Raw genomic sequence first — 27,539 nt, 5'->3', positions numbered from 1 at the left:
TAATCAACCAAGATATCAAACTGGAACGGAATAACTCCATAGAAAAAAAGGAGCCAATTATCTAACCGAAGGGGCTATTCACATGAAATCTTGCGCGGCTCAGAAGAGGTGCAGTTGAAAGATATTCATATAACATAGGAAGTTCTCCCGAAGAGCTTCTTGTATCTTTTTTTTTTTTGCTCGAATTGTAAGGACGACCAATCAAACAACAGAAACTACTAACGTTTCACTAGAATTCTACTTAGCCACTATTCCCAGAAGTAATCGAAGTAGAAGCCTAAGAAGGAGAAAAAAAAAAAGAAAAAGAATTTATATATGTAAAGTTTAAAAGTTATGTGTGAAATGACCTCGCCTGTTATCAAGTCTGATTTTTTTAATTTTTGTATTGCTGGCTACGTTTAAATCTATTGACAACGAGATTAGATAGATGAAGTGTGGAGTATTTGTCCTTCTATAACCCGTGTCTAGACAAATGCTATTGGACTTCAAGGCGGTGTCCTGTAATTGTAGTTGTAGTTGTAATGTTTCATTTTCTGTTAAAATAGTTGTCAATACCAGGTTCGTAACAAATGAATTTTTTCTTTTTTTTTTTTGCAATTGTGGTAGTCTTAATAGTTGTGGTGTAACAATTATTTGTACCTTGTACCTCCTCTTGTTGGTTTGTGTAAATAATGAATTTCCACCTTTATTCTTGATAAAGACCCAGGCTACATTCAAATAATAAAAAAAAGAGGATTCGGAACAATAGAAAACAAGTTTAAACTATACAGCTTAAAAGCAAACTAATACTGTGAGGGGGGTGTAACAAAGTGTAAAGCATAAGATGAAAAAACCACTGTTTGACCCGAAATTCTCGGAAACATAGCAACAACTGTGGGGCGGTAGTTTTGGGGAGAATTTAACATAAATGCATTGTTCTTTACGTTCTTACTCTCATTTGTTGAACATTACTTGATTATCCAGTTAATTTTGCGTGCATCGTAATTCCTGATTTCCATCCTCTCGACTGATCCGCTACACAAAATCAAAATAATTTAACCCCCCAGAATAAACCGAAATCAAATAATAAATTTTGCAGCTGCGATCAGTGAAGATGCGTGCGATTACCTAATCACATACTATACGTTATGGTGTACCCTTTGAATATTACATTATAACAGGAGTAAATAAGTTGACAACAATACTACATTGTATCACTTTCACTCAGGTATAGGATACGAGTTTGTTTTCTTTTTAAGAAAAAAAAAGAAAAAAAAAAACAACGGAGTGATGTTACAATCTACGAAGATATCATCAGGGAAAAAAAAGGGAGGAAACGGCGAAAAATACTAGGGTGAGAGGATAAAGGAATCTCGTGTTACGGTTAATGAACTAGAGTAATAGGTAAAGAACAAGGCTCATAGGGAATGAATAAAGACAATGCTTTATTTTTACCTTATTATTGTATACAAGGAATTTAAGAAAGTGGAGAGACATTTTATTGTGTTTTTCTGTTGATGTAGATTTATTATCTGGATCATAATTATACTACAACAATAATTAAAATAAGGGGAAATTGAAATAATTACACATCGAGAGAAGAAGAAGAAGAAGAATAAAAAGAAAATGGAATTCGAGGTTATTTATTATTATTATTCTGACATCATCAAAATCAAAGTCAATAATATAACATTTACTCAATTTGGGTCGGATCTCAATAAAAGAAAAGAAAGAAATAAAAGAAAGGCATTAGGTTTTCAATTTAATAAAAACTAAAAAGAAAGTACTGTATGCCGAAAATAAAACCGAATAACACCACTTTGAGTATATTTGAAATCTTTGAAAGACGTTTAAAAAAGTTTCATGAACTCCAATTTTGAATATTCAACGGGATAAGCTTGGTGATTCGACTATGTTACAGAATCTTAGATGATTCCAAATAATTACCTTATTTCCAGACGGAAAAGATGGGTGTTCATTTGAAGTTTAATCACCGAGTATGTAAGTTAGAAGGTTATTCTTAATGTCATGGGTTTATCACTTTATCGTAATTTTTTCATTTATTTCTTTGTATGACGCCCTTGACTTGAATTTGATAATAATCTTTCAAGTCTTGATGTAAATTAAACAGAATCTTGCACATTTAACTATGAGGAGATTTATTGGGGTGTATTGGTGAGAAATATATACCAGATCAGGTATTATTGTTAAAAATAACTCATGACACATGAATGCTTCATCTTGCATAAATATTTAACGAAGAGCATGCTATTATTTTTTTTTTTTTTGTAGTTTTATACTTGGATTTGAATTTTGCATGTGGGTTATTTACGGCAAACATGATGCTGTATAGCTTATCAGCGAATTGAGTTTTCAATTCAATATGAAGATAAATATCGGGCTTTTGAGTAATCTTTGTCTGGAATATCAATGAAGGGAACAATTTGATTTTAAACATTTACTCTTTTTTATATATGAGTTTTCCCTTGAAAATAATGTGGCTAATTTAATATACAGATGTACGAATTTAGGTGGAATTGTTTTAGCTTGGGGGAGAGACGTGTATGACCATTATATGGTTTTAACCAAAAAAGGTTAAATATGATAAATGATTAATGTATTTTATCTTAAACCTTACAATTTATATGATACAATTGTTCGAATACCTCCTTGTGTTACTACTACGGGTTATTTAATGAAACAGAATATAGTACACATAGGGGATTGTGTGGGTTAAAGGGGTAAAATATATATTATTGCATGCTTTAGTACTTTCTTTTTGATTCCTTTGTTATTATTGCCCTGAGTGTCGAGAAGTTGAAATTGTGATAATTATTCTTTATACAAGAAATATTATTTCCATCCAACTTCAGATTCTTATAGCTTTTGCTCTCGAACAATATTAAATGTGCCATTATGTATCAAGTTAATTTCCTTTTCTTTTTTTTGTAGTTATTCATTTGTCTTTCCATTACTGTAGTATTGTTACAATATTTTGGTGTTGATAGTAGCAATGACATACCAATTCCAACGTTATTCAATTGATCTTACTTTTTGGTCTTGTGAAAACTACAGATATCGAGTAAAAAGAAAAGATAACTAAGTGGAATATATAAACAGAAATATCAAATGAAATTCGTTCTGTGTGTGTATGAGCTGTAAAACTAACTAAGTTGTGAATACGATATAAAAATAGAACCACTAATTATTTATTTCTCTTCTATCGCTTCATTTATCTTAGCCTTCTCTTCCCCCACTCTCATCTTCTTCATTCGGAAATGACTAATATCACATTGCGTTGACCTTAAGCCATGACACGTCATAAATGTTGACAATTGACCCCGGGAGGACGTCTGCTAGGTTTCTTTTTTTGTTGTTGTTGTTGTTCTTTTGAAGATGTGGAGGTATAATGTGCCGATCTTTGTATTAAGTTGATGTTTTTAACGAACCCCAGCTTCATAATACTCTTCAGACTGGGTCATTCGAGTTCTCTTGTGGTTAACAACAACTGATACACACAATATAACAATAGTCAATAATAACAATAACCATCAAGATAATAAAATTCAAAGAGGAGTAACTATTGGGCACCATGTAACTTCTACTTTTGAAACACATGTAACACACGTTTGCCCATATCTCTGGTTTAATATTCTTTTTATTTTTTTTTCTTGCCTAATCTCTTCTGTATGTCTTCTAAAAGTACATATACAATGACTTGCCTAAAAGAAAGCACTTACACACAACAAGGACAACAGGAACAAAAGTGAGGCAATTGATACTACATAACAATATTACTAATTGTAACAATGAATCTTAATCTATTTAATAAACTATGATGTAAAACGTAAACAAGCAAACATATATATTGAACTATGCATATATGAGGTCATTACAGAACTCGGCAACTATTCTCCGCTTTCAACTTTATTTATTTATTGATTTATTTATGCAATAACTCACTATCAAACTTATCTTGCATTACTCGTTGCTTTGGACCCGTTTTACCATCCGGCGGTAAACCAACTTGTAAATTCGCATCAATTAATAATTGATTGTATAACCACAACTTTCTCTTTTCCTTAATACTTGAAATGAGTTGCGAAGCTAGTATCTTGTTGATTTTGTATCCTGTGTTCAACTGATTGGCTAATTTATCATGCAATTCTTTCAACTGATCTAGATCTTTAATCTTCTCAATATCATCAACATTAATATTTCCCTTCGAATTATAATCATGGACCAATTTCTTTGTAGAACTTGATAAATTCTCTAAGATTGAATTACTGCTAACTTGTGGGAAACTTCTCTTGGGATTCTCATGTACGATCTGTTTCTTAGCCACATTCACGATATTATTATTCTCATCGTGAGTCAGTATTAATTCTTCAATCTCTTCATCATCATTAAGTTCTTCTCTCGAAAGAGTTATAAAATTTTTATATCTTGAGTTCGCTACTCGATATTGTTGGAAATCAAATGGTAATTTATCAATAGATTTCAAATCAACCATAGTATCGTCTTCTGTCTGCTCTTCCTCTTTTGTTCTCAAAACACTCAAAAACTCATTTGTAAACCACCACGGTTTCTGTAATTCATAATCATGTTCAATAATCTTCAAATATTCATCTTCATATAGATGATCAACATCAAATTCAATATCCATTCCTTTCCTAACTTTCTCTTTCAATATATTCAATTGATCTCTTATAGAATATAATTCATGTACACCTTTAACGTGTTTAGTTAATGCATCTGATCTAGTAAAATGTTTCTCACATTCAGGAACAGGACAAAAATATGGTTTTTCTCCAGTATGTGTTCTACAATGTGACACCAAAGCAAATCTACTTGGTTGTTCTAATCCATATCGTGCACAATTCTCCCAATAACAAATGTATTTACTTGCAGGTGATCCTACTGGGATAGTATTTATATGGGTTAAATTTAAATGATTCACTAAACCTGTTAAATTTGTATAATTGGATGACGGACAATCAGTCCAACGACATTTAAAATCATTTGGAGCTCCAAGTGTTGATGGTCTTTTAGAATTCGATTGGTGATGATATGATTCTTCTAAATGTGGTTTATCTGATGATATATCATTCGAAGGTTCAGTCTTAATTTGTGGTTCTTCCATTCTAGATTGGCTGTATTTCAATTACTATATATGACGGTTGTTGGTGATATTTTTTTTTTCCTTCAATAGTGTTTTTTTTTTTTTATTACATAACTCTGTTGAACGCACTTTTTCGAATTTCGTTGTTGAACTCTCGGTGTGTTCTTTGTTGAAACCACGATGTGTTCTGCAAATACACATTCTCTCAAGGTATATAAAAATTATCATGTTTATTAGTATATACACATTCTCTACTCTATTAATTTTCTTCATTGTGAAATCTACAAGAATTCATCTAATCTAGCAGCTGGATTGGATTCAATAAAGTCTAATGAAACCTTGTGACCCAACAACTCTCTAATGTTAGAAACACCATACTTGATCATAGTTGGTCTTTCCAATGAAAGACCCCAACCCAAAACTCTCAAATTCTTTGGTAAACCCATAGATTCCAACATTTCTGGTCTAAACATACCAGAGTTACCGATTTCAACCCATTTCTTCAAACCTTTATGGTATGCGAAAATTTCCAAAGATGGTTCGGTATATGGATTATAAGCAGCTTTGAATCTCAAGTTGTCAACACCCATCTTACCAAAGAAATCTTCCATGAAACCAATCAAATCACCTAATGTGATATCATAACCAGCCAAAACACCTTCAACTTGGTGGAATTCAGCCAAATGAGTAGCATCAACAGCTTCATTTCTGAAAACTCTATCAATAGAGAACAATCTAGTTGGTTTTGGATCTTGGGCTAATTTGTGCAACATAGCAGCAGAAATGGCAGTTGTATGGGTTCTTAAAACCATTCTTAATGATTCTTCAGCTTTCCATGGGTATCTGTAACCAATAGAACCGTATTTACCTTCTTGATGAACTTGTTTAATATTTTCCCAATATGTTTTATCTTCTGGTTCTTTAGCAGTCTTTGGATCTTTCAAGTAGAAAGTATCTTGCAAGTCTCTAGCTGGATGTTGTTGAGGCACAAACAAAGTATCGAAATTCCAGAAACCAGTTTCAACATATTGGTTAGAAGGCATTTCAGTGAATCCCATGGAGAAAAAAATTTGTCTAAATTCTTCTCTAACTTTATTCAAAGGATGTAAAGCACCAGAAGATGGATAGACACCTTCAGAGTTGAAGTTATATGGTTTGAATTGAGCATCCTTCCAAGTTTGGTTCAAAACCATATCGGAAGTAATATCAGTTTCCAAACTGACAATTTCAAGAGCAAATTTAGGTCCCTTTTCAATTTTATAACCAACAATCTTGGTTAAACTGATTAATTTTCTCTTTTTCAATTCATTCAATTCTTTTTTATCATCCAAAGTACCGGTTTCATTAATTGTTTTCAATTCGTTTAAAACAACATCTTCTGGTAATTTGTCAACATTGGCAATTAATTTATCACCATCTTTACTCAACCATTTGTTTTTGAAAGCTTTACCTTGTCCAACAAGTCCGATACTACCCAAGTTTTCTTTTAATTTAGAAATAGTCAATCCTTCCAAAGCTTTTAAAACTTCATCAACAACTTGAACTTCTGGAGTCGCTCCGACTTTAAGATATTCTTGAGCTTCTTTAGTTAAAATCCATTTATCAGTTTCAATTTTATTGAAAACAATCATTTCCTTGGCCCATAAGGAAGTCAAGTTAGCATGTAAAGTATTGGCATCTATTTTAGATAATTCTGAGGACTTAAGGGTGTTTTCAATAACACCATTATTATCATTCACAAGTTTTAATATTTGTAATTGGAAATCAGACATTTTCTTTGTTTTTGCCCAAAGTTGTTTATTTTTTTTAAAATACCAAAGTTAGGTGGAGTGAAGTGTTGGGATGTTTGTTTGTCAGGTTGTACTAGACCCACTGATGATTCATCTTTCGCTTTTTTTTTTCATCAACTGGAAACGAAAATTTTTTGTAATAGTTGGTACCATTGCACGACCACTTTGTCACTGATCACGTGCACCGATTTTCAATTGAGATATGTGTTAAGATGAAGAGAATCTGATGATCTGGAAAATCAATTGATTATAATTATAACAGTAACAACAAACGAATGATGAGGAAGAAGGGATTGGATTTATTTTTTTTTCTTCAAATCATGACATCTGTCGGAAATTCCCAATTTAGAAATAGGGCAGTGTTTCATTCAGAAAGCATGATATGTACTAAAATAGAGAAAAGAAAAAGGGCAAAACTTTCGAGGGTAGAAGTGATACATCAAGACATTGTGATGAAAATAAATAAATAATAAGTTGAAAAACATTAGCCGTATATCCGCCATTCAAATGACTAAATATATGACCTTATTGGCATCGCAACTTTCCATTGAAAGTCAAATTCATCCTCTTGTGTAAAGTTTTAGCCAAGAGCAAATATGTAGTATGATAAACTTTTACTTTAATACCCTCGATTGCGATTCATGATCATTGGTACCCAGCCTCAGTGGTCCTATTTATATACCACCCAATGAAATAAAGAAAATTATATGTAGTAGTCTGATAACCAACATATTCTGTGTAAGCAAACAGTAGATTAATGACAGAATAATTACTATAACTACACGCCATATGTGAGGCTAAGTAAATGGTCGTGCGTGACCATTTCTGTAAAAATAAATCTTGCGTGCAACAAGTTTCCTTATTAACCGCAGCAATCTTAACAAATCGAAAACATTCCTGTCATGTTTATTTTTGCTGTTGTTTAGACGAAGAAAGAAAAAACATTGTCCTACTATAAAAGGGGAGTAAATTCCCATTGAAAGAAAGTGAAGTTAGTTTTTTAATTTTTTTTTAACTTGCTCAATTAACTAACCCTTCCTCAAATTAATAACAAACTAATCAATAATGGCTTTCACTTGTACAGATATTTTCAAAATCATTGGTGCTATCATCTTGCCACCATTGGGTGTTTTCATGGAAATTGGTCTTGGTAAACAATTCTGGATCAATGTTCTTCTTACAATTTTGGGTTATTTCCCAGGTATAATCCATGCATTATATATTATTTTCAAACACTAGCATGTGATGTCAAAGCTGTGAAGGTTCAATAACACAATTTATCTAATAAATCAGATTCCATAGTACAGAGAGAGAGTTGTCGGAGATATTTATGCCAAGTTGCATTATCTAATTTTATTCTTATTATTATTACTTATATTCATGAATAATGTGTATTTTTATTTGTTTATTTTTTTTTATATAATGGATGTTTTTTTTCTTTGTTTTACATACAAAGTCGGTTTTTACTACTATTGAATTATTGTAGATATGTTTTCAAATTTGGGGAAACTCATTAGGATTTACCATGTTTATGCAACTAATTTGCGCTCTTATTCACCAAAGGAGAAAATTAAACTTTTTCGCAACTGTTGTAGCCACCTATGGTTTCTTTTTTTTTTCCTTTCTTTCCTTATTATTCTTCGATTTAACCCCTGCATCAATAATCCTTTGGATAGATTACATAGATGCCTGTATTGGAATAAAGGCTTAGTTTAAGTATGGAAGTTTTTGTTAAAATAGAGCGAATTTATCCTTGTTTATTGCATCAGAACTATCTGTCGTCAAGTTGTGCATTGCTGGACAATAAAGAAAGCATAATGAATGTTATTCTAATAACCATTACCATGTAACGACCGCACTATCGATAATAAAAAACACGTTTCTTCAGTTCGAAATAGATTTTTAAAATATCCTACGTAAAGTACCACTAGTCAACCAGCGACTTGGGCAACTGAATCATTCTAGTACAATAATCCTTACCTCGAGTTTCTTTGTAAAGTTATGGTTTGATCATCTTGAATTCTTACACCACGTTCCATTTCTTCCCTTCATCAATGACAAAAGGAATGGAGATATCGGGTAAGGCTGTTTCATTGATTATCCCGATTGATGATCAAGGGATGAAACACAAGAAAGAATTGAATTGGTTCATTGTTTATGATCATTCAATAATCACAGTGGAAGAATTGGAAAAATATAAACAAATACCAAGACCTCGGAAGGCTCTTGAGGATAAGAAATTCTCTACTAAGGATTAAGCATTGTGGACGAATTGGTATAACGGAAATGGAAAATACAGAAAAGAATGAAATTTGTAGAAGAAAATGAAGCGATATCAGTATTCCTTTATACCATGCCAAGAACCTTTATTTCTGTTTCTAGATCTACGTTATTGATGTGGAGTTTATTGGTGTAATTACGTTTCACATCCATATGATTGGCTGTATATCAAATTTAACGCGGTATTCTGAGACCAGATTTACGTCGGAATGTGATCGTCATTTGCCTTTGACACATTGGTTGTTTTATTTTTCTCTTTGAGAGAGATATCAGGCACGAGATTATTTAGGAATCTTCCAAGAAATAACCTATCGTAACTGAAATCTCTTGTTATCATTTGAGATCTCGATGATGCTTGGCAAACAACATGTGAGGTTGTTGAAGACCATGGATATCTCGTGAATCGCTAACACTGGATTATTTTGTTTGCGGTTCTTCTTTGACGTAGATTGTTTTATGGTTATTTTTTTCTTTTTGTTTTGCTTGAGTTTCAGCTTAAAATCGAAAATCTTCCTTTTGTGCTCCGCCAATCCTCTCATTCTCAATTACTGCGAAAAAAATTTAGAATAAGTGATAAGCTCCACAGTAAATGAGTATAACGGTTCTAATTAAATGTTTCAATTCACCAAAAGAGAGATTCTACGGTATATATTGAAAGTACATTCTCGATTAATCGGTTCATTGCTCTGTATTTTAGTTCATTCTAAGCCACCATTATTTTCCTATTCTAACTTGAAATTTTAGGTTGATCCCTGCTACAAAAAAAAAAAATATAAACAGACTCACTTAATATTAAACCATGAGATTCGCTACTATTGCTACTACTATCACATTAGTTTTGTCCGTTGCTTCAGGTCTCACTCCCACCAAAACTGTGGAAGTTCATGTTGCTAAAAGAGTTGAATATACCGTTCAAGGGTTAGTAAGTGAATTGGTTTACCATGGTATTTTTGATACTTTGACCTTCTTTAAAAATGTCGCCAATGGTGGTATTTTGACTCAAACTGATTAGATTGAAGGGAATTACTTATATCCAATTGACAAAATTATTTGATACTACTATAAGTGGAGCACCCATTTTTTGTGAGTTTATGTTGACATTTAGGTGATTATACGTACATGTTTGGCAGATCTTTATTTACAATCCACGATAATTTTATTGTTCTTCTGTTTTGGTATTTTTGTATTTTGTCAGAGAAAATTTTGCAACAAAACAAAATTTGTTTTCTACAATCAAAGTAAGGCAACGTATTGTATGAACGTTTGGCCATACTTTTTTTTTTATTTTTGATTGACTTCTCTGGATCTATATAAATAAAGAGGATTTTTCTTTGTAGATAACATTTCAATTCTAATTTCTTTCTTTTCTCATCAATTAACCCTCAATTCAATTTATACCCATCTTGCTATTATTTACAATGAGATTCTCCACCGTTTTAGCTTCTACCCTTATGGTCTCTGCTGCTTACTCAGCTGTTGTTACCCCAACCAAGAGTCAAGAAATTCAAGTTGAAAAAAGAACCCAATACACTGTTCAAGGTTTGGCCAGTGAATTGATCACCCATGGTATTTTCGATACTGCTTCTTTATTCACCAACATCTTGAAGGGTGGTATCTTGACCCAAACTGATTAAACAGGTAACGGTTTAGAATAAATTAAAGAAAACATTGAATGTTTTAAGAATTGTTTGCTTTTCTTTATATTGTTATATTGGGATATGTTAGTATATACAAGTCTATTTAACTTAAACAGTAAATAGATCTTAGTAAATATAAAATACTTATGGTTAGATACTTATATATTGTAGTGTTCGATTAATCCTTCTATACCAAATAGGTGGAAGTTTTTTTTTTACCGAGGAATTTCAACAAAAACTTTTTGAAATCTTATTACAAGTTGTACTTCATTGTACAAAGCCATCAATATAATCAAAAAATACCCAAAAATTTGCTTCAATCCGACTTCAAATGAGCCCTGGCCATACTATTCGTATATAATCGAAAAAACGACAAAAACCCATATCTTGGCGTGTTCCTCTTTTGGGCATTAAAATTTTTATTTTGACGACGTGAGCGTATTTCCTCAACCATCGTCCCTTTTATCCACTCCAGGACAAGAAAAACTGAACCTTAGTGATAATACTCGTGTGATCAGATCTGTTGGTTTAATTTATGAATAATCAATGTACACGTAACATTAATAGGTAGGTGTGACTCAAACTGGTACTCACCCAAACAAGAAGCAACAATAATAATGATAATTTTCCTATACGTGTGGCTTCTGGTGGAAATATTCGAGTGTCAATTCAATGTAACCAGTTTCTCCGGTTTATTTCTCATTTAATTGAATAAGTCAAGAATTCAACCTGACACATAAATACTACCCACACTATCGTCGTTTATTATTATTATTCTTATTATTATTATTGCAATTTAACATTAACATTCGTGTTTTTTTGTTTTCTTTTAAAAGAAAGTTTGAGAACTATAATATTATCGATTGGAGTATTAATAATAATTAATGAAAATACATTATACAAAAGAAAGAAATTTAACATAATCACACATCAGCGACCTGTACAAAATATCTCCTGAAATTAATAACAGAGGTAGGGTTCAGAAATCACGTGTGGTTATTCTTAGCTAAATCTGATTATCAATACGCCATTTTTCAACCTTGCTATTTCCAGCTAACGATTTGACGGGTAATGACTTTCTCTCCTTCTGTCCCACTTTAAATAGTTTGCAACAATCCAATCTTTAACAATCACAAAGTTTTTTTTTAAACTGTTACAAAGATTTCTACCCGTGACTTGCATTAAGTTGCAGAAATAATCAAATCGTAACACGTAATTGTTTGGATATTATATTTACTATTATTTAACCAAATTGGGAACTCTATTATAGGTACAAATATTGCCTTTTTTTATAGAGATATATACTTCTTTTGCAAAACAACATATTACGTTACAAACAGTAAAGCAAAAACTATAAACTGATGTAGAATATATTTTAACCCTGCATCTTTTCCTGCTTTTAGTTTTTCACTCCATTTTTGATTATACCTTATACTCCTTTTTTTTTATTTGTTTTATATTCGATCTAGACCTCAAGTCCATTAGATAAAAGTCAACTAATTTTTCAAGGAGTTAAACAACTGAAGGAATACCTCTTTTCAAAATTCAAAAAGGAATACTAATGCCAGATCTCAAGCTTCTACGAACCATATTCATCGTGGTTTTAATTTTCAATATATGTTATCTTATCAAGTCCAGGTTCCTCAAATTTCCTAATGTAGGTCAAATCGAAAATTCCACTGATCCTGATGTTGAGTACATTCTTGATCATGAGGTGGTATCAAAAGAAAAGATGACTATAAATCAAGATGGCAGTTATGATTCTTCAACTGCACAACAAACGATTTTACAACTATTGAAAAAAGTTGCAACCAACGAAAATAATGAATTTTGGTTGGGCAACTCCAGTATGGAGTTTCCTTCTGTAGATCTAAATCCAAAGGATTTCTTGCCTCCACAGGAAAAAGGTCAAATCACTTGGCAGAATAACCATTTGTTGTATTATGAACCTAGATTTACTTTGGCTGTATATTTAGATGAATTACGACACCAATTCGAAACTCAAAATCCTAAAAACTTAATGGATAAGGATAATTTAATTGAATTACCTTTTGCTTGGTCCGATTGGGTTGATTTGACTGCTTTGAATGAAGAATTATCTAAACCAGTTGATCAGCGTTATAATTGTGATTGGTTGCAAAGATTTTCCAACAAACGGCCAAAATTTTCGGATTATTGTGTTGATTTGGTTAATCTCACTGATGATGAATTGAAACAAATGGGTTTTACAAGAGAACAGTTGCCAGGATATGTAGTGAAAAAATCACCAATGAATAAAGCTACCCATAAGCCAGTAATGATGCAAGGAAAGTCATTCTTGTTGACTCATCAAGAAAACCCATTCTCGATGATTTTCTTAACTCCCAATGGTACTTATGAAGCTCAAATTTCACCAAAGAGAGAAAGACTTGTTGATAGTGACTTATTTGAAAGATTCTTGATGCGTCGTGGAATTGACGCTAACCATTTAGATGAAAATTTGCGAATCTCTTTTAATCCTCAAGAAGAGTTTGGAAAATTGTTATCTACTATTCAGCCACGTCCCCTTGATCCAGACGATGATATCCATGGTGTGAATAAAATTACTAAAAATAAATCAGATACAACAATCACAAGAGAAATAAATCTAGATCCTTCCTACTTTCATTATTCTCAAGCGGATATCGATAGACAAATAATTGAGTTTGAGGAAAGGTTGGGTCAAATTGATCAGAAAAGGGGAGAAAACAAACTTGAATCCAATACTGATTTAACCCCTCGTGAATTGAATTATTATCAAAGTCTAAAGTATTGTAATTTATTTTCTGCCAAAGATGAACCCACTTATTATAAGTTGGCTACTTTAAGGAGAAGTAAGTTAAATCTAGATACTGGCTGGCATTATGAATGGAGATTTTTCAATGGGGCTATGAAATTTTTGAAAGATGATAGTTGGACATATCCACAACTAGAAGTCCGTGAACAGATTATTTTAGATAGATTACTTCGGAATTGGTTTAAATTTGCTGAAGCTAAAGGAATTGTTTCTTGGATTGCACATGGTCCATTGTTAGCTTGGTTTTGGAATGGTTTGATGTTTCCATATGATATTGATATTGATCTTCAAATGCCCTCTTCTGAATTGGCTCGATTAGCTCTTAATTATAATATGACTATAGTCGTCGAAGATTTAAATGAAGGGTATGGTAAATATTTGATTGATTGTTCAACTTTTCTCCACCATAGAAATATTCCTGGAAGAGATAATTACATTGATGCAAGATTTATTGATATTGATACTGGTAGCTATATTGATATCACGGGAGTAGGAATGAATGATGAAAAACCTCCATACAGATTCCATGAATATGTGGACGACAGAAAATCAAAAGATCTACCAGTAGAACTTTATATGGATAGAAGAAAGCATTGGACAACTTATGAAAGCATTAACCCCTTGAGATATTCGATGCTTGGGGGAACTCCGGTGTTGGTTCCCAATGATATAATGACGATGTTAACTTATGAATATAGAAAAGGTGTATCATCGTATTATTTCCAAGGTTACTATTATGTTCCAGCAGTAAGACTATGGATAGAAGAATCTCAACTTTTACCTGCGTTTGAACCTGAGAAGTATGAATCCCCTAGTGAAGAGCAGAGACGGCAGAATATCATAGAATTAATCGAAAACATGAACTTTGAAGACAAGGTTAGATTGTTGATGATAAACAGGCATGTTCTAATCGAGTACTATATAACACAAAGAGCAACTGGTTTGCATGAAAGAGAAAAAAAACTTATGTTTGATAGTACAATGACGAAACTGTTATTGAATCTTGAAGGAAACAATGAGTATAATCATTTGACTGCAAAGTTTGAGTTGACAAAACCTTTCCGAAAATCTTTATTCGATTTTGAATACTTTGGGAGGTTCAATCATATGCCAGCTCCTAATTATTCCAAAAAACCAGAAGGAGAGAAAAAGTCTGAGTAGTTTAAATATTGTATATTTATTTTGTAGAAAATTTTAGATGTACACATACAAAGTTAGAAGAAGTATTTTAAATTTGCAATATCTTTGTCGCAACAACGTACACACGCGTCATGGAAAGGCGAAAACTTGATGTGAGGAAAATTCTATTCTACAGTTATTTACTGTGAAACAAAACTAGGAACAACAAAAAAAAAAAACTGGTTGTTTGGTTTACTTGTAATGTACTATAAACAACACATATTCACAATGCTAAATCCAATAAAGTACTCGTTATCCCGTGTTCCTTTAACTAGATACTATGTCACTGCTACTACAAAGGCTAGCAGCACTGTAACAAGATCATATAATCGTTCCTACAAGCGAGCCAGTCCAGTCGTCAAACCAAAGGCAGTAACTACACCAAAAGAAGAATTTGAAGTTGAACAAGAAGGAGAAGAAGAAAATGATATTATAGGAACTGGTAATGAACTGGGAAGTCATGGTAGTGCTTTATTTCATGATTCTCCATTAGAAGCTCCGCTCTTTAATAATAACAATGGAACTATTAATTGGTCTGATTCATTCCATGGTTTAGGGTCACAACCATTTTCAAGAGAAATTGCTGATATTTTATTGACACCAATAGATGCTAAAGATATTGAGATCAAACCGGATGGATTATTATATTTACCAGAAATTAAATACCGTAGAGTTTTGAATCGTGCGTTTGGTCCAGGTGGTTGGGGATTGGCTCCAAGAACAGAAACTTTTATAACTCCAACTCAAATTAGTCGTGAATATGGGTTAATTTGTCATGGTAGATTAGTTAGTATTGCTCGTGGAGAACAAGATTATTTTGGTGGCGAAGACAAAATTACTACTGCTTTAGAAGGTTGTAAAAGTAATGCTTTAATGAGATGTTGTAAAGATTTGGGAATTGCTAGTGAACTATGGGATCCAGCTTTTGTTAGAGCTTGGAAGAAGAAATATTGTGAAGAAATCTTTGTTGAACATGCTACTAAAAAGACTAAAAAGAAATTATGGAGATTGAAAACTAACAAGGAAATCCCATATCCATTTAAAGCTATCTAAGATCTTTCTCTTCTTTTATGTACATAGACCAATAATAAACAATTATCTCAATTACTTAAATCCGTTTATTAAACTTCTCTTGTTGTTTTTGGTTTTGGAATATATATATATGGATAAATAATGTACACAACTCAACACCTTACGTAGTCCTCTTTATTTAAACAATCTACGGTTTAAAAATACCTCTACCGACACCCAATTCTTCAATAGTTTGGGTTAATGGTTTTCTTTGCCAAACATCCCAGAATTGTTGTTTTGGTAAGTTTTCATTTTCATTAGCCAATTCATACTTAGCTTCCAATCTTGGAGAACTGGTAGATTGGGCCCAATAAGCTCTATCAAGAATAGTTGCAACAGCAGTACCAAAAGCAGCAGTTATAATCTTATGTTTAGGTGGAATGTTTTTGAAACCAGCACTTAAAACAACAGCATTGGCAGAAGTTAAACCCCAAAATGTGTTCCAACAATCATTGGTTTCTCTTATATTAGCAACAGAATCTTGCACACCTCTAGCAATACCAAAGAATGCAACAACAGAAAGTGGTAATTGTAATTTAAATGTAGTTCTTTTCCAGAAATATAACCATGCGTAAGCTCCAACAGTTGAGTAGAAACCAAATCTTAAAATTTGACCAACTTCTTTTTGAGTATCAATTGGAGTCCATGCTGGATAACCAATACCTTTTGAAAAGTTGGCTAATGGACTTGGGTATTTAAAACTTGAGTCTGGAAGTGGAACAACTTCTGCTACTTCGACTTGTTCAGGCATTATTAATAATATTAGTAGTAATGGTGTTGGGAGTATATTTTAAAATCAACTCTTCAATCAATGGTATTTTTTTTTTTCCTTTTCCTTTTCTACTTTCTGTTTGGTTCTGGATTTTCTCGCCCAATCAAAAAGTCGTGAAAAATAAGACATTCTATATATGCGCGAGTTCAAAGACGTACATTGCCATGTTGGGAAATCAACAAATAGTTAAAAATTTTCATAGACCGAAGGAAAAAAATTGACCATCAAGCAACAGAAAAATGGGTTGAAAACTAAAAAAAAAAGTGAAGCCGATCTTATTGATAGAGTTACTACTTTTATCATCCACATCATTTTGATTCATCTTTTTCAGATTCCTTAAATTGATAATAAAATGAACAAGGCATTAACTATAACTGCTGTTGCAGCTGCTGCTATTACAGGATACGCAGTATACTTTGATTATCAACGTAGACATTCTCCAGAATTTAGAAAATCATTAAAGAAAAGAGATATTAAGCAAAAGAAATTGAAAGCTAAACAAGAAGCTGAATCTAAACAAAATAAATTGGAATCTGTTAAAAAGGCATTATTGGAAGATTTAGAAAAGAACCCAATTCCAACTGATTTGACTGAAAGAGAAGCATTTTTCATGGAACAAGTTGCCCTTGGTGAACAAAAAGCAAAGACTGATGCCACTGAAGCTGCTATTTGTTTCTACAAAGCTTTGGCTGTTTATCCAAATCCTACTGATATCTTGGGTATCTATCAAAAGACTGTTCCAGAAGATGTTTATGAATTGGTTGTTATGATGATTGCTGTCTATCCACCAGCTTCTGTTTCTAGTATTTTAAGTAAAGGTGCTCCAACTGTCAAAGATTTGAAACCAACTGAAGAAGATTTGGATTAAACGGTAGCCATTTAGGTAATGAAGAAGAAGAAGAAGTTATAGAAAATTTAAAAGACGACACGTGATAGAGCTCATCTTTTTGTGGATTTTTATTTTATTCTTTTACGATTGATCCCAATCTTAAGTTCTTTCGTTGATTTTTTTTTTTTCTTTTCATATCTGTTTATTCCACCATTTATTAATCTTTCTTGTTGTTTTATGTTTCCTCTTTATTTGTATATATTCATTTTATAAGGTAGGTATCAAAAAAGGTTTCATAGATATCTAATTTTAGAAAACTATTCTTATTCGCGTCACTAAGTCACTACCGTTAATGTAATTAATTTGAGATTTTCAGATGTTCAATCCTCAACTCAGTTCGCCAAGCATACGGATACTAAATTTTCTTTCATATTGTGGAAATCCCTTTTGTTTTTCTTTTCTACATACTTTCCTGTGCTTTCATTTGCTTTGTGTTGTAGTTATGTGATATTCCTTTCAAATAAAATCCTAACCAAAATCTGATGTTACTATTTTATTTTTTTTTTTTTTATTTTCATAATTTTCTTCTTCTTTTTTATAATCTTCATTTCATTCTTTTGATTGTTTAACATCAGTTTAGCCAACAACATGGTATCTTACTTTCGTTTGATATTTGCATTCGCTTTACTTGTCGTTCAAGTCTTGTCCCTCAATTCATCAGTTATACAAACAAACTTGTCTGATTTCCAATACAAGGGAGTTAGTATTGGTGGATGGTTAGTTCTTGAACCTTATATCACACCAACATTATTTAATGCAACTCTTTTATCCAATGAAACAGCAGATGATATCCCAGTTGATGAATACCATTATTGTGAAAAGTTGGGTGAAGAAGAAGCTACCAAAAGATTAACTGAACATTGGGAATCAATGTATAATGAATCTGATTTTGAAGAAATTAAAAAATATGGTTTAAATATGGTGAGAATTCCTATAGGTTATTGGTCATTTGAAAAAATGGATGGTGATCCATATGTATCTGGAGCACAAGAATATCTTGATAAAGCAATTGAGTGGTCTCGTAACAATGATTTGAAAGTCTTGATTGATTTACATGGTGTCCCAAATACTCAAAATGGATTTGATAATTCAGGATTAAGAAATCTTGGATATCCTGGATGGCAAAATAAAACTGAATATATTAATCATACTTATAATGTTTTGCAACAAATCTATGAAAAATATGGAACTGGCGAATATGCCAGAGAGTATAACGATACAATTATAGGTATTGAAGTTGTCAATGAACCGTTTAATCCTGATTTGGATAAACTTAAAGATTTCTATATTGAATCTTATAATGATGCTAGAAATATTCAAATTGTCAATAATACGATTTTCTTTCAAGAAGCTTTCCAACAAATTGGATATTGGGATGACTTTATTGCTGATGGAGAAGTCAATATCACTTCAACAGCAAATGGAACCAATGGAACCATTACAAAAACTGCAGATTTTGAAAATGTGATTATTGACCATCATCATTATGAAGTGTTTTCCGAATCACAAATTGCCCTGAATGTTTCAACTCATTTAGATAATATTAAAAATTATGCATCATCTATTGGTAAATCCACCACTAGATCAATTATTGGTGAATGGTCTGCAGCTTTAACTGATTGTGCACCATGGTTAAATGGTGTTGGTTTAGGATCAAGATATGAAGGTACATCTCCTTATACGAATGATCGAGTTGGTAGTTGTGCTGATTTTACTAGAAGTCCAGAAAATTGGTCTAAGCAACAGAAAAAGGATTATAGACGTTTTGTTGAAATGCAATTATATCAATATGGAAATAGTTCTCAAGGTTGGATTTTCTGGTGTTGGAAAACTGAAGCTGCAACTGAATGGGATTTTAGAGCTTTAGTTAAAAATGACATTATCCCACAACCTTTGGATAATTTCAAATATGTTAAGAATGGAGTTGACACCAGTGATTCTACCAAAGTTGGTATTACCTGGAGTTTAGTTGTCATTCAAACATTGATCTTGTTCTTTATTTAATAGAGACAAATTTTATAGACAAAAAAACTTACTTTGAGTATAAATAACTTTTTTTTTTCTTCTGCTTACTTGCTTCGTGTTGCAAAAACTATCAGAGACAGTCGAAAAATAGAAAAAAAAAAATAGATTACGCATACATTTTAAATAAAAGTGAAATAAAAAAGAAAATTTCTATATATTAACCAATTCAAACCATCAGGACTAATGATGATGATGATTTTCGTGTTCTTGTTTTTGCTATTCCTATATTCTAAGCCTTTGCTTTCTTCAATTTATTGTAATAGTTATTCAATATACTTTCACATTCAGTTGGATTATTGCAGTCATCCCATTGTGCGACCAAATCACCATCTTCATAAGCAAAGTTTTTACCAACATCCTTGAATGTATGACTAGCACTAATAGTCTTTGTAGGGACAATCGTGGTTTTACTCAAAATAAATGGATGCCATTGTAAGATATGAGTTAAGGCTGAGTCTGGACCGTATGGGAAATTTGGATAATTCAAGTAAAGATTGTCACCCCAGATATCCAACATTGATTTACCAATAGCATCATTTTTGACAATGAATGATGCGGTTTCAATTTTTTGACTAGATTGGACAAAGATAAATCTTATTGCTTCAGCTTTAGCATTTTTGTATGTCTTAATAAGTCCATTAGGAGGAATCAACGGTTGATCTTTTAACATAACGGAGCTCAATGAATTGGTTTCCAACAAATAATCATCAACATTAGTCTTCATATTCATAATTAATGCATCTTGATCCAAATACCAGAACCATTTGGCATTTGGGAATGCAAACATGGCTGCTTTCATACAAAATACTCTAACCCATTTTGATCTTTCCTTGTCATTTAAAGCATTGAAATCATTAAAATATGGTAAAAATTCTTGGTACCATCTGACATAGATACCATAATTTTGCAAATGAGCATAATCAACTCTATTTTGAACAATCTTTGTTAATGCATCCAATGAATATTTATCGAAATCAACAGCAGTAACAATAACCAATTCAGGACCTTTTGAACTTGAAGAAGGACTGTATACAATTTTGTCTTGGTTTTTGAAGTGGTTTTTAGCTTTGTCTAAATCCAGTTTTTTGTTTTGATCATCTTCTATTTGTTTTTGCACGGTATAATCTGGATCATCGAAATCATTTAATGATTTTATTTTAACTTTATCCATGTCTTGATCCCTATAACGATGTTCAATAAATAACTTCTCGGATGTCAATTTCTTTAACAAAGGAGCATGTTCAATTGGAGGATAAATGTATTTTGATGTTGTTTCAATTGTTTGTCTACTTGTCAATGGATGACCTTTTGGATAAGTTACAGTGGAAGTGGACGAAAAGAATATATAATTAATGAACGAAAGTGGATTTAAAAAATACCAAACAAATAACAATGCCACTATTATTAATGGTAATCTAGTTTTACGGTTAATTCTTTGAAATGTAGCAGGTAGAGGCAAGAATGATGTATTGGACTTCCCATACTTTGGCTTGAATGTGCCTGAGCCACCTCCTGTACTAAACATGATCTATAATGATATGGATAAGTAGAAAGAAGATTGATTAAAATTTCACCTGGACAGGATTAGCCAATCTTTGATAAGTTGATGGAATATTCAAAAATGTGAAAGTATAAACAAAGAATTTGTTTTTTTTTAAAAAAAAAAAAAAGAATCAGGAAAAATTTTCTGTTTCAAAAGAGAAGATGAAAAGGAAAGAAAAAAAAAATTGTTGATTACGATGTGTGTGTGTGTGTGTGTACAGTAACTCGGTTTTTTGTCCGTTGTTGTGTTGTCACCGAAAAACAAAAAAAATGCACTGAATTTCTGTTTCGTCATTTTAATACGTCGAATGGCACAAAACGACACGCGGGAAAAAGAGAGAGAGAGAGAGCACATCAAACATTCACGCATTCATTCTGTGAAAGTAGAAGAAGGAAAAAAAAAAAAAAAGAAAGAAAGAAAATTCTGAAAATCTCGAATGCAAGATTGAACCATCCTCATCGCGCTACTCCGTTCAATTTCTGCTGCCAGATTCAATTCATACAGTATTTTTTGGGGGTTTTGTCTTTGGTTTTACTTTTGGTGGTGGGAAGAACAACGAAATTTTATTCTTAATGAAGAAGAAGCCGTTGGCTCGACACTTATTGATTGTTTTCAACCGTCATTGACGATAACAGTGGTCCAAAATTTGTGATGCTTGTATGTACGTCAAGCTCTCTTTGTTGGTAGGTACTTCTACATTTAATTTAGACATTTGTGCTTTATAAAAAAAAAATTGGTAATACAAAAGAAACTTAAACAAAACAAAAAAATAATTGAAATATAATCAATCACAAAAGAAATGACCTCGATATTCTACATAATAAGATGAAATTTATTCCAATCTTAAAACCTTTATCAATTACCTTCCGAATTAGGGTAATCCCACCTCTCTTTGACAACAGTTCAATATCACTATTTGCTATTTTCACTAGATGCTGCTGCCGCCGCCGCGGCTGCAGTTTCTTTGTTAATTCTATCTTCAATAACCTGTAAGGCCACTTGTCTTCTTCTTTCAGCTACAGAATTGGCAACGTTCTTATGATTCTGGTTCACTTGTTCTTGTCTCTTTTGAGCTCTCAAATTACTTTGTTCAACAGATTCATCATTGAATGGAGTAATAATTCCCAACAAGACACTGACTTCATAAACTTGGTTGAAAACAGGGGTCAATATTGGTTTGGTAACATTTGGGAAGAACTCAATCAATTGGAAAGTATCAGAAGCATCACCCGTGATAACCGAGCTATTGGATGCATCATTACTTGAAAGTGGCAAGTTTGGTTCTGTACTCAAAGATTGGAAAAATCTTAAATAAAAAAAGGAAACAAAGAAACTTCCAATAGAAGGAACGGCTGGGTACATTGACTTTGAGATAAAAATTGACCAAAGTGTGAAAATAATCAAAAGGGCAAATGGAACATGTTTAACTCTAAAATTAACCAATCCTTGAAATAAAACAATATTATGTTCAGGAATCAATTGCTTAAAAACAACAAGAAAGGCAAAATAATATGAAATGCCTCCACCTAATGGTTGATCCATATTTTTGGCATCTTCTCTAATAATATTTGAAATGATTGCAAGAACAATGGTGAATAAATTGGTAATTGTTCCAATTATAAGAATAAATTTAATTACTTCCAAATAACCCCAGAATCTTTCGGTAAATTTACTACCCACGTACAAAATAGTAGCAGATAAAATAAAAGTGAAAATACTGATCTCAGCAAAAATAGCCAGTACTAACACCCATGGATTGAAAATGGTTGAACGAGGAATCAATTGAATAAATGGGATTCTAACATCATGGAATTTAATAGGTTCATTTGTGGCAGCCAAAAGACTTCTATAACTTTCATACTTGAGAACTAACAATAATCCAGATATACTGGTTAATAAACTGAGTAATATCTTCGAAGATTTAGGTAATTTGTGCCCTCTTAATATACTCATTGATTACGTAAAACTTATATGATTCTACTATGGGGAAATGAACTATTCTCACGTAATATCTCTTCAATACAAAAAATGAATAAACTTGTTGTCAGAAAAAGAATTCGTGGATGTATTTTTATTTCTTTCTTTCTATTTGTTTTTTAATTCAATTTTTTTTTTTTTTTTGTTGATTACGGTGTTGTTAACAAATCTCCCTTTTTTTTCCCCTTCCTACCCTTGAATGCTGCTCTCTTTTTTCAAGATCACCAATTGTCTCCCGAAACAACCAATAGTTGTGGCTTTACATGTGAACAAATTGATGTAAACGAATAGAAAACTTGTATTTGTATAATAGATTTATATATAAAAATAAAAAATAATAATAATAATAAACAGATTTGTATATATATATAATTCAAGATATCAATATTCAACAAAATCTTAATCTGAATTTAGTATATAACAATAATTTTGATAAAAAAAAAGCTAATATAAAGTTACACTTGAAACAACCCCCTTAAAATATATAATTTCATAAATGAATGAATGGATGGATAAAATAAAATTTATAAAAAAAAAACAAAGAACCAGTGGAAATGATTTCTATTAAAAAAGAAAATGAAACTTTCTAAAATGGATTTGTGGAATAACCCTTGGTAGTACCAGTGAAACGGGTACTCAAGAAACTCCAAGTGTATGATTTTGGTTTATGATTACCAGTATCATTATTACTGACATTTCTTGGTTGGAACAAACCATTAGCAATGGATCCAGAACCACCAATATTGGCAAATTGATCAACAGCAATTTGACCAGAGGCAGCAGCTGGAGCGGCAATAATAACAACAAGCATAATCAAAACAGTAAAGTACAAAACACAGTATTTTCTAACCATTCTCTTTCTTAATCTGGCTTGTTTTAAGGAATAGATTGGAGGTCTGATTAATCTGGATGGTTTCAACCAGAACAACATCATGGAGTGCCATCTATCAATTAATGGAATACACAAGATTGGTAATTGACAGAACAAGATAATATGGGCCAACATGAAATCACCAGCAAATTCAGACATTTCAATGATCTTGGCAACAAATTCACGAGATGGTTGAGTAAATGCCATCCAACCCATACCAGTGTTGTACCATTTACCAGTCCAGAAAGCAGTGTTGGCTTTATCATTCTTGAATTCTCTAGTCAAGAAACACAAGGTCAAGAACTTGAACAATAATCTTTGAACATAAACCATGGTGGCTAAACCTAACAACATTCTAGCAAAGTTGAAACCTTCAGTAACCCACATGACAATGAAAAAGACAATGTGGACAATGACAGCAACACCATGGGCAATACCAGCAATGACGGCACCAGTCTTTTTACAACACAAGCCCAACATTGGACCAGCACAACAGGCCATACCAACACAAACGGCCAAACAACCACAGTCAATAACAACCGGGGCCAAGGCACAAATGATAAGTCTCAATGTAGCATTGACTTCTTGTGGATCAGTAGAACCATTGATTTCATAACTATATGAAGTGACACCAGTTTGAGCATTGATAAAAGTGTAGGCGACATAAAGACCAGCAGTGTAAATCAAAGTTGGCAAAAAGTCGGCAAAGAACACATTGGATCTGTGGGCTCTTGAAGCATCACCAGCAGCCTTTTCAGAAACATCACCAGTCAACTTACGTTTGAAACCAGTGATACGAGATCTAGAAAGTCTAACGTAACCAATCCAGGAGTTTCTGTGCCATTTGGTGTTACCTCTAGACAACCATCTGATGAAATCTCTGTAATCAATGAAGAAATCTTCCCAAGCAAATTGATGTGGGTTGAAAATAAATGGTGAGAACATCAATGAAGACAATGAAGCCCAGAACCACAACAATGGTGCTTGCCAGTGGGAAACAGTACCAAACAACAAAATCAACATCAATCTAGCACCCATGTAAATAGATGAATCAGCAAAACGTGAGTACAAGATTGAAAATGGAATTCTAGAAGTAGCAAAACCTCTACCAGTGGAAATATATCTAGCACCACCAACAGTCAAATCAGTGAAAACAGATGAAGAATAGATTTGAGCAACGAAAACTTCAAACATTGGAGACAATGAAATAAAGTGTCTAACGAATCTTTGGAATGCTTTCCAAACACCTCTTTCGATCAATTCTTGGACAACCAATGGGATGAAGGAAATGAAGAAAACAATAAAGATAGACAAAGTATAACGTCTAATCCAATCAACAGCTGGAGAAAGATTGTAACAACCAAATGGATACAAGACATCAGTAATTGGGACATCTTTATTGTAAGAACAGATAATAGATTCATGAGCCAAAGAGTTCAAGTTTGCCAAAACCAAGATGAAAACTTGTAAAGACAATTGAATAAACAAGTTATTGATATGGAAACCTGGATGACCATAGTAGAATGACAAGAATCTGTCCAATGGAAGTTGAGTACCCAAGTAGAAATATTCTCTAGACAACATTTGTTCACCCATACCAGCACCAATCTTGGTAGTGAAATTCAAAATAGAACCGAAACCCAAATCTCTACCTTTACCACATTGGTAGTATTCACAATGCTTGATCTTACCACCTCTCATCATGGCATTCATACCGGCATAAATATCTTCATTCAAATGCAATCCCTTTTGTGCCTTGGAAACACCACCTCTGGTCAACATAAATGTAGCATTCAAGAAATCCGGGTGACCATAATGCAATTTACCACCAATTTGAGCCAAAGTTCTAGCAAACAAAGTACCGAAAGTTTGTTCTTTACCGGCAGCGACATCACCCAAAACACCAGAGTTTTCAGAGAAAATATATTCTCTGGCACCCAAGAATGCAACTGGATCCTTCTTGATGTTGTTTTCATCATTCTTCATGGTTGGAGCATATGGGTTAACATGTTCAACATTCAATTCTTCAAACTCAGCCAAAACAGATCTAATCTTCAAACATTCTTCCAAATAGTTATCTTGATTGGCATCAATCAATTGGATATATTCACCTCTGTGGAAAATAACAGCATGATTTTGGTTATCAGATTTACCATCACCCAAGATTGGGTTACCAGACAATTGCACTCTGAATTTAGGACGACGTCTACCATTTTCTAACATTTCACAATGACCATCAATCAAGGAAGAATAGACTCTTGGTTCTTCGTCTTCATTCAAAGCTGGTTCTTCATCTAAGTAAGCAATTTGCAAGTCTGGGTAGGCACGCAACAAGAATTCGGCATTTTCCATTTCATCATCTTTGAATTTGGATAATCTTTGCATAGAAACCAAAAATCTGAACTTTCTTCTGGCCATTCTTTCCAAAGCCAATTCTAAACCTTCTGGATCACCTCCAAAGTATTGAACTAATTCAGGGTTTTCAACTCTATACAACAATTTGATAGCTCTGGCATAGTTCATGAAACCGGAAACAGTTCTGTACAAAGTTTGGGATCTCAAAGAAGCCCAAATTCTAGTTCTCAAAGTATATTCTGGAGCAGCGGATTTGAAACCAATACAGTAGAATGGCAAGTCATCAATCTTGGATTTCAAACCATCTTCTGATAATTTTTCAGAATCATCACCGTTTTCATAAGCAGCAGTTTCTTCAGCCAAAATCTTTGTGTCCTTAACAAAACAATCCCATTCAACTGGGTGCAATTGTTTCAAGTATTCCAATAAAGTGACTCTGGAGAATTGATCATCTTCTCTAATAATTTCTCTTAAAGATAACAAAATCTTTTCGGAATAATGAGGAGTGAAAACAGTGAAAGTTGGCATGTTGTCGACTGGCAAAGGTTCTGGCATTGGAGTAGCCAAGGATTGAGCAAAGAAAGAAATTCTTCTTTCAGCTTCAGAGTTTCTTGGGAAGAATTCTGTTTCAAAATTGTTGTCATCTTGGGAAACAAAGAAAGTTGGGGCTCTCAAAGTTCTCTTACCTTCAATTTCAGATGGAACTTGGTGGTACAACAATTTTTGAACGTGATCAATAGCCAATAAATGTTCTCTGTACATGGAAATGACAATAGCATTCCAAATTTGGGAGATCAAAACCTTTGGTTTGTACTTGATTTCCATTTCAGTGGTGGCCAAAATCTTGGAGTAGATTCTCTTTGGCAATCTGGTGAAAATGTTTCTCCATGGAGTCAAGATGGAAATACCCAAGTAGAAGGAACGACCAATGGAGAAGATACAGTTACAGATAATGTACCACATATAAGTATCCAAGAAGAACAATAACAAATCAACAAGATACATCAAACCCAAGACAATTTTGGCTTGATTTCTACAAACAACGTCACCGTACCAAACTTCACCGACACATCTCATGGTCATGGTAGACAAGTTTCTGATTGGATCTCTTAAAGACAAAGTCAAGAAGAAATAAGATTCAACCAATTTAGCAAGGAAAACAAGGAACCACAACAAGTAGGACATCCACCTATACTGAACCATGCAATTTGATATAACTGGCAGTAAAAGTTGA

The 27,539-nt window shown here is 32.7% G+C and overlaps 11 protein-coding genes across 11 annotated transcripts; 5 read left to right on the top strand and 6 right to left on the bottom strand. All coding sequences in view use genetic code 12, as the record gives it.

Moving 5' to 3' along the window:
- Positions 1–3,922: 3,922 nt before the first annotated feature.
- On the bottom strand, positions 3,923–5,122 carry CTRG_04671 (uncharacterized protein; the record flags this gene model as incomplete). The annotated part of the gene is made up of 1 exon (XM_002550327.1): positions 3,923–5,122. One exon carries the CDS (start codon positions 5,120–5,122, stop codon positions 3,923–3,925), a length of 1,200 nt encoding a protein of 399 aa, XP_002550373.1.
- Positions 5,123–5,382: 260 nt separating this feature from the next.
- On the bottom strand, positions 5,383–6,873 carry FRS2 (phenylalanine--tRNA ligase subunit alpha; the record flags this gene model as incomplete). Its single annotated transcript, XM_002550326.1, has 1 exon — positions 5,383–6,873. One exon carries the CDS (start codon positions 6,871–6,873, stop codon positions 5,383–5,385), a length of 1,491 nt encoding a protein of 496 aa, XP_002550372.1.
- A 1,083-nt stretch (positions 6,874–7,956) lies between these two features.
- On the top strand, positions 7,957–8,130 carry CTRG_04669 (uncharacterized protein; the record flags this gene model as incomplete). The annotated part of the gene is made up of 1 exon (XM_002550325.1): positions 7,957–8,130. The coding sequence occupies one exon, from the start codon at positions 7,957–7,959 to the stop codon at positions 8,128–8,130; it is 174 nt and encodes a 57-aa protein (XP_002550371.1).
- A 4,239-nt stretch (positions 8,131–12,369) lies between these two features.
- On the top strand, positions 12,370–14,784 carry CTRG_04668 (uncharacterized protein; the record flags this gene model as incomplete). The annotated part of the gene is made up of 1 exon (XM_002550324.1): positions 12,370–14,784. The coding sequence occupies one exon, from the start codon at positions 12,370–12,372 to the stop codon at positions 14,782–14,784; it is 2,415 nt and encodes an 804-aa protein (XP_002550370.1).
- Positions 14,785–15,003: 219 nt separating this feature from the next.
- On the top strand, positions 15,004–15,855 carry MGM101 (Mgm101p; the record flags this gene model as incomplete). Its single annotated transcript, XM_002550323.1, has 1 exon — positions 15,004–15,855. One exon carries the CDS (start codon positions 15,004–15,006, stop codon positions 15,853–15,855), a length of 852 nt encoding a protein of 283 aa, XP_002550369.1.
- A 166-nt stretch (positions 15,856–16,021) lies between these two features.
- CTRG_04666 (uncharacterized protein) lies at positions 16,022–16,624 on the bottom strand (the record flags this gene model as incomplete). Its single annotated transcript, XM_002550322.1, has 1 exon — positions 16,022–16,624. The coding sequence occupies one exon, from the start codon at positions 16,622–16,624 to the stop codon at positions 16,022–16,024; it is 603 nt and encodes a 200-aa protein (XP_002550368.1).
- A 373-nt stretch (positions 16,625–16,997) lies between these two features.
- TOM20 (Tom20p) lies at positions 16,998–17,513 on the top strand (the record flags this gene model as incomplete). The annotated part of the gene is made up of 1 exon (XM_002550321.1): positions 16,998–17,513. One exon carries the CDS (start codon positions 16,998–17,000, stop codon positions 17,511–17,513), a length of 516 nt encoding a protein of 171 aa, XP_002550367.1.
- Positions 17,514–18,122: 609 nt separating this feature from the next.
- Positions 18,123–19,538, top strand: EXG2 (glucan exo-1,3-beta-glucosidase; the record flags this gene model as incomplete). Its single annotated transcript, XM_002550320.1, has 1 exon — positions 18,123–19,538. One exon carries the CDS (start codon positions 18,123–18,125, stop codon positions 19,536–19,538), a length of 1,416 nt encoding a protein of 471 aa, XP_002550366.1.
- A 250-nt stretch (positions 19,539–19,788) lies between these two features.
- Positions 19,789–21,084, bottom strand: MNN11 (alpha-1,6-mannosyltransferase; the record flags this gene model as incomplete). The annotated part of the gene is made up of 1 exon (XM_002550319.1): positions 19,789–21,084. One exon carries the CDS (start codon positions 21,082–21,084, stop codon positions 19,789–19,791), a length of 1,296 nt encoding a protein of 431 aa, XP_002550365.1.
- Positions 21,085–22,014: 930 nt separating this feature from the next.
- Positions 22,015–23,055, bottom strand: CTRG_04662 (uncharacterized protein; the record flags this gene model as incomplete). The annotated part of the gene is made up of 1 exon (XM_002550318.1): positions 22,015–23,055. One exon carries the CDS (start codon positions 23,053–23,055, stop codon positions 22,015–22,017), a length of 1,041 nt encoding a protein of 346 aa, XP_002550364.1.
- Positions 23,056–23,665: 610 nt separating this feature from the next.
- On the bottom strand, positions 23,666–27,508 carry CTRG_04661 (1,3-beta-glucan synthase component GLS1; the record flags this gene model as incomplete). Its single annotated transcript, XM_002550317.1, has 1 exon — positions 23,666–27,508. One exon carries the CDS (start codon positions 27,506–27,508, stop codon positions 23,666–23,668), a length of 3,843 nt encoding a protein of 1,280 aa, XP_002550363.1.
- Positions 27,509–27,539: the final 31 nt, after the last annotated feature.

Source organism: Candida tropicalis, assembly GCF_000006335.3.
Source record: "Candida tropicalis MYA-3404 genomic scaffold supercont3.6, whole genome shotgun sequence".
Classification (NCBI taxonomy): domain Eukaryota; kingdom Fungi; phylum Ascomycota; class Pichiomycetes; order Serinales; family Debaryomycetaceae; genus Candida; species Candida tropicalis.
This window is presented reverse-complemented; position numbering and strand designations above follow the sequence as displayed.